At 39.6% G+C, this 7,217-nt stretch overlaps 1 protein-coding gene across 1 annotated transcript in view; it reads left to right on the top strand.

Annotated features, from left to right (window-relative positions):
• The first annotated feature begins 546 nt into the window (after positions 1–546).
• Positions 547–7,217, top strand: part of LOC118427698 (sushi, von Willebrand factor type A, EGF and pentraxin domain-containing protein 1-like) — a 42,616-nt gene continuing 35,945 nt past the window's right edge. The window contains exons 1-2 of the mRNA XM_035837600.1: positions 547–1,021; positions 5,969–6,188. Coding sequence (XP_035693493.1) covers positions 584–1,021; positions 5,969–6,188 — 658 coding nt within the window. The 5' untranslated portion in view covers positions 547–583. The remainder of the gene's footprint in view (positions 1,022–5,968; positions 6,189–7,217) is intronic.

Raw genomic sequence — 7,217 nt, 5'->3', positions numbered from 1 at the left:
CTCAAATGCTCAGAAAAAGCGGAACATTAAAAGATAAAAGTCTTGCAAATGAATTTACATCATAATTGCAATGTCATTATGGTGAATTACAGTAATTCGTGGAATTTGTCAGTTAATTGGATGTGAATACAATGTATCGTTAAACGTTTATTGAACAAGTCAGAAACATATAAACATACTCTATAAAGTAAAGAAATATCCGCCTTATTAAATAACGACCACTATTATTTTCGTTAGACAAACAGGTTTTCTTTTGGTTGAGAAGGTTGGAACTATTACCAAATAAAATGATGTGTACATATAAACACATGGGTAACTTGAATGAACTCTTCTTGTGATTAAAAAAAACAACCCTAAAGCTACTTATTTCTTAAAATTAGGTCATATATCCATCTATGGTACCTTGGCAACTTCCAGAACTTAAACTGCATACCTTACAGGTTAAACTGTCAACAGTTGTAAACATGTTTACCGATTAGTCGCCTCAACCAATAAGAATTTAGACCTGAGACTGATGGGGTGTATAAATGCCGCCCCATTAACAGCTGGTACCAGGTTGGCCTGGGCCTTAGAACGCTTCAAAATGGGGAACGCGTTGCGTTTCTGCCTTCTTTGTGCGATATTGCTACTATATCTTGAGACGTGTGATGGTCAATATTTTACACAACGAGTGAAATCAACAATACAGGCCCCAATGATAGACACAGAGACTGACATAGTATTTGTCCTGGACTCATCCGGAAGTGTAGGTTCGTCTGACTTCGGAAAAGAAGTCAGATTCGTCAGGAATCTTCTCAACGAAATCAACGTATACGTGGACGGAGCCCAGGTGTCTCTCATCCGTTATGCTTCTGGTGTAGATGTACTCATACATCAGATGGGCGGTTGGCCAGGCAATTCGAAATGTGAATTGCGACCTTCACTAGGTAGTGTTGGTTACACGGGAGGAATGACGAATACCGGCGCAGCACTGCAAAAGGCTCGAGAACTTTTTCAAAGCAGTCGACAAGGTGCCAAAAAGGTACGTTTCCTGCCCACACTTCTTACCATAGCTATGCAAAGTCACATTAAATGCAAGAAAAGTTATGGATGTGGTTACCCGATATATTACAATTACATCCCAATACAAGTAATGCGTAGTTGCTTGAAACGTCAGACCGTTTCCAAAATAATATCCGGTTGCTTGAGTAACTGCTTTTTTTGCGAATCTTATTACCTGGATTTCAAATCTTCATCGTGATTAATCGTCATCGACGTACAAGTGTCAACATCTCTTCAAGCTCCCTGTGCAAAATGGACTAGTCTTGAAGCTACAAGGAAACTGAATGTTAGGTCATTTGCCTTTCATACCATGGCGCGTGAGTCCAAATGTGTATTTATGGTCTGAATAAGGCCCCAAATCCCAAACTGAATACTTTTAAATAAATCATACCATAAGTACGCGACCGGTTGATTGATTGATTGATAAGTACTACTATAGTGAATCTTTAAGATTCAAATATTCTCTGCTTTAGACACAGTAATTCAATATGAGAACAAAACATACAATTTTTTTCAGTTTCTATTATGAATGATTTTACAGTAAATACTATAGAAGTTTGGTGTTAATTGAGTTGGATTGGAATGCAGAACCTCGAAGCATTAAGTGGACTAAGGCATTATTAGGAAGATCATCCAGGTTTCTGGCATATCATACCAGCATATTATGTAGATTGCTGAGAAGGTTGCTACGGTATTTACTGTACATGTAGTTGGGCCAGAGCACAAATAATGATGAGTATTTTCACAAGGCTGGCCACAGGTGCAAACAAGACTAGTGACAAGGTGAAGGGAGTACACGTTGAACTTTACGCTATAAGTAACTTCGTAAAAACGAGAGAGAACAACGCAAGTGAAAGGAAAACCTATGCTAAAGTATGTGACAGGGCGCAAAGATTGATATCTTTTTTTCTTAAAATGAGAAAGACTATATAAACTATACGGTATCGTTGTTCCAGTGATGCGTTGGATAGGGAATAACCGATTTCTTAAAGCGATTTGTGGTACATCTTAGTGATAGTAGGTTGTTTGATGATCATGATGAGGTTGTTTTTATTACGAAGGTTATAGGAAGAAGAGTCTGATATCAGGGGTGCTATCAGATCACTTACATGTTGTCGAGTATGGCCATGGATGATTCTAACTGCTTTATCTTCTTCAGATTGCTATCCTTGTCGGCCTTTAGGTCTTTCAGTTCATCTTGGGAAGTAAGCTGGATTTCAAATCCTGTATTTCTCGCAGTAGGTTGTCCATTCTTTGGTTAGTAGAGTCAGTAATTATTTGCACGAAAGATCGAAAGTTCTGTTCTTGTCTGTCTAAAAGGTCCTTGTAGTATAGTTTCTGTTGGTCTAACAGTTCCTTCATGAAAGTGACACTCACAAATTCTTCCTCAGGATTGGTATAATTCTTTTTAGGAGGCATCTTGATGGAATCTTAGGTATCTTCTCCGGTAATGTTTGTTTGTCTGCACACCTGGGCGGCTGCGTAATTGCGTGTGAGTGGGTGGGGGGCGCTCTGAAAAAGACAATCAGAAAGCCCGGCAACCAACTGTGTTCAATAGAAATAGAATAGAACAGCAATATGGTGTCAGTATAAGAGATCCTTAGAAACAGGAAGGAAACCTACCGGCGGGGGCTCCCAAAAGAAGCCCGCTGCGGTTGAGACGATCGCAAGACGGATAGACATGGTGTCTCCCGGGAAACGCTTGGCTTCAGTAGACAATAATACAATGATGACTCAAGGGAAAATAAAGCAGCTGCGTGCCCTGATGAAGTGCTTATTACCTTCGCCAGAATGGCAAGGTTATGCTTTGAGTCGGGTCATGATGTTGTGTCTCTATATGTAGGTCAACAGCATATAGAGTAGCTGTGGATTGACATTCATGGTATTTGGTATTTGAGTAGCGGTTTCAGAAATGAAGGTCCTGTTCGAAAACGGTTTACCCGGAGCTTTCGGTCGGCACTTGTGGGCGGAGTGTGTTTGTGTGAGTGTTTGCGTACAAGATAACCCGAGACACTGTGGATTGTTTTGCATGATTTTAGGTAATTATGTGGCGGTTGCCAGAATGAAGGTCAAGTTCGATAATAAACCTCCTAGCGGCGAGTTACGGTACTGCAGCGGAAGTTCGTGGTAAAATTTTCCTCAAGTGCCAGGTTCACGATTGTTGAGTAGTAGATATATCTTTGGGTAGGGGGGGGGGGGGCGTGCATGTTTGGGCCTCCTGGTGGCTTGTTTTGAACTGCAGTGGGCCTTTTTGGTCGTAACTTACTAGAAGGAGGATAACTCGTGCGGGGATTGGTAGATATTCATATTTGTTGGGATGCAGGTCACTTAGGTGATACTTAACGTAATGATATATTTATTTTTGCAAAGAAGGGTGTAAAAAATTGTAAAATTGATTATCTTCTATAATGGATTGACCTCTATTCTGGGACACTGTCTATCCCTTCCAGGAGTAGTAGGTCATATCAACAAATACAGCTGTTTGGTGTTTACTTTAAGTCAAATAGCGCGGTCATGCCTAAAATGACGTTAGTCCGTCATTCCTTTCTGCAGTTATTCTCTTTGGAATTTCTTGAAAAAAAAAAGCCCCTGCAGTTCCAAAAATTAAGGGGGCTGAAACTTGCTCCACTTTGTCATGACGCTAAAAGCAATCTACCACTAAAATGTCAAGACCATACCACGCTTGGCACAGGGGATCGAAAAAAAAATGCTATGATAGGTTATTCTCATTGATTATGCAAATGTACTCCTATTTCTATCACTAGTATTTTATTTTGTACAACATTGTCTAAGGTACCTGCATACCAAAAATCATTAAAAAATTGTTTTTCTTTCTTCTTGAGATTTTTTACTTCAGAAGTTTTTTTTTGTTTTTTGTTTTAAATAAAAATGCCACTGCTATCCCCAAACTAGTCGATAAGGGGCCCAAACGTATTCACTTATTCTTGACCACAAGAGCTACCTAATACTAAAATTCGTGACCATAGCTCGTTCAGAGCACGAGATAGCAAAACCGGAAGTTGCGCTGCAGTACCAATGGAAGCCGCTAGGGGTCCAAAATCAAATCATTTTCAGCTTCCATCACACCCCACCAACACACCAGGTATAAAACCAATCTTGAGTCTTGAATCTTGTTCACAGACAAACAGACAGACAGACAGACAAACGATAGTGAAAATATAACCTCCATGGCATTTCATGAAGGTAAAAATGGGTCTGCAGCGAGCTTTGTACGCATTTGCGATTGTCTTGGAACAACATAACTTTAATTGTTAAAGAGGGGCCTTTTTGATGTTTGGTAGGTGCGTTGCGGTTGAGGAAAGGAATATTCAGTTCAAAATAGCTGCCCTGGCGTTTTGCTATGGTACCACAACGGACTGTGTACGTAAATACGTTTTGCTGTGGATAATATAAAAAGGGAAGTTGTGAATAGATTTACATGACATTTTGTTGGTTGTAGAGCTTGTGAAACGGAATGTCGAGTTCCAAAATCAGTCTCTTAGCGACAAGTTACGGTACTGCAGCTAAGCGTTAAAGTTAAACGCTACATTCGGTACTGGTGCCCGATTGACAATTTTTTAATGATGGATGGATCTCACTGGTGGAAGCAAGTGGTGTAGGTTTGGCCCCCATAACGGCATGTTTTTTATTGCAGGTTTTTTTTGTTTTTATTATCATTTGAGAAAAATTTTTGTTTCTTTCCAACATTTAAGAAGACGGGTCTTTATTGCCTTAAATGGGTAGGAACTGCAGATGATGATTAGTATGATGCCATAATTTTTTACTTAAATCCAGGCGTCATTACAAAAATTTGAGTAGGTTGTGTCATCTTTCGGGGGCTATTAACTGACCTCTATTTATAAGGGCAATGGCCCTAATTGACGCAGGCGCAGAAGGCCCAAAACGAGTCCATACAGTATTTTAGCCTATTTTCGACTTTTAGCAGGAAAATGTAAGTTCATTTCATATTGGTGAGACAGTGTAGGTTGCAGATGTTCAGATTCGGCCAAAAAACTAGGTTTTGGTCCATCTTTTTGGCCTGTGCTGACCCCTAATTTGAAGTGCTGAGTCCCAAAAATGACGTCATGAAAAAGCAAGATGGCGGCAGGTTTGACCGGTGGAATAGTTTCACCGGTCAGAAAGTTTAAATATTAGACTTTTGGACACTTGAGATAGCGGGCTGCTGTGTGGGGTGAGTTCTTATGACCTGGAATGTTCACGGATGAGATTATGACACTCTGAACTTGCTAACTTTTACATTATCGCCTATGTAGATTTGTATTAGTGCTAACTGCTCTATAGGTAGTAGCTGCCTTAGCTTTGTTTTGGTTTGTAAGTAAGCTAGGAAAAGAAAATGCCATGCAGCGAGTCTGCTGTTGATTTAACAAGGAGATGACGAAGGGGCCAGATAATAATTTTTGATGGATAATGTGCCAGAAGTCGGTCACAGTGCAGACACTGAAATCCATCTGATATATACTACCGATGTCCATGTGACAGAGAATATCTGCTTGCATTACTTTTACTAGTATTCTGTGGCTGATACACGCATTTTTGCTTGTAACATCCATTACTTCAATTTGTTTTGTTCTGATTGAAACTGGAAGGACGCCAAAGAAAAAAAGGAGGACAATTCAGTGCGCGACAGTACCTTCAGGAAGGGAAAATTGCAAAAAGACAGCTTAGTTAATGAGTCAAAATTAGGGTACATTTGTATCTAAGAAAAATATGATTTATCAGAAATTAATACGTCATCAGGAATGGAATCCTCCTTTAAACACAATTGAAGTCTGTGCATAATCTCATATCTGTGATGCAGCTTTGTTTGTTTAATCAAGAAGTATATGTCATATACGTCAAATAATGCAATTGGTTGAATTTGTTGATGTTATTAAATTGTTGTTTCTGTTTTTAAACCTACACGTAGGTCCTGGTGCTGCTCACAGATGGTTACTCAAACGGAAGTCCAAGTCCTGGTCCTCAAGCAGCGGCACTGAGATCGTCGGGAGTGGAGGTCTTTGCCATCGGCATCGGAGGCTACAGATACTCTGAACTTCAGTCCATAGCATCAGTCCCATATATTGATCATGTTTACCCTTATCAAAACTTCAATGACTTCAATCAGCTTGCACTTCAGATACGAGGAGGTAAGTGATGTTTTCTGCACTTATGCGTTGGCATATCAATGAGTTTGACAAGTTTTATTTAAAATGTACATAACCTAAGTACCAAATTGACAGTTTAAACTAGGTAGCAGCTTTAGCTAGCGCTGTATGACATGGTACAGCATATTTAATCCAAACAAATAAAATGAACTATTTTCTGATCCCAGGACAATGAAGACCATGGAAAAAATGCCTATTATAGAACTTCATGAAACACATATGCATGGTATGGTTGTTGATAAATGTTTAAGCTCATGCAGCTTAGTTCCAGTGTTTCATTGGCCAAAAAAGTAATGATCCTGTAGGTACTCACAAGTGATGTCTTTTTCAAGCAATGGTCTGCATGAAACCGTTTTGATGATATAAATAATTGTTGCTACTCACCTGAACACATCGCTTATGTTGCCGCTATTGTCTGTCCATGTTGGCTCATCCCACTGAATGGGAAGTTCTCTGTCCTTGGAGACTTCATTGATGTCTTCAGGACAACTTACACAAACTGGGGCTGTTATGTCTGTACAAGTTTACCAAAGTTAGTCTTTCGTTACTTTTATCGAAGATAAAAGGTAAACCTTTCTGGAGTAAGGCTACAAAAATGTATGTCATTGAACACAAAGAAACATTTTAAATGCGATGATCAAAGCCGTCCATGGGATTTATTAATTTTGTATACAGAGATCACCCATATATACCTCTTTAAACATTGGACTATCGTTTTAAAATCTCCGATAAGTCAGTAGAACTTCAGACGTATTTGACTTCAACATTTTTAGCATGGTAATTTGGCAAAAAGCAGGTGCCTCGTAAGCGCTTTTAGTCCAAATTCAAGTATTTCACCTTTAGATGCATGTTTAAACTTGCAAAAATCCACATACCTCGTATTTCGACCAGGAAATTGCCTGAGGCCGCGAGTCCCTCTTCGTCAATGACCGTGTAGTGTAGGGTGTGTATTCCTATTGTAAACCTCTGTGGCGGTGTAAAACTGCTCAGAACCTGCGGTGTAACTCCAGC

Source organism: Branchiostoma floridae, chromosome 12 (genome assembly GCF_000003815.2).
Source record: "Branchiostoma floridae strain S238N-H82 chromosome 12, Bfl_VNyyK, whole genome shotgun sequence".
Lineage (NCBI taxonomy): Eukaryota > Metazoa > Chordata > Leptocardii > Amphioxiformes > Branchiostomatidae > Branchiostoma > Branchiostoma floridae.
This window is presented reverse-complemented; position numbering and strand designations above follow the sequence as displayed.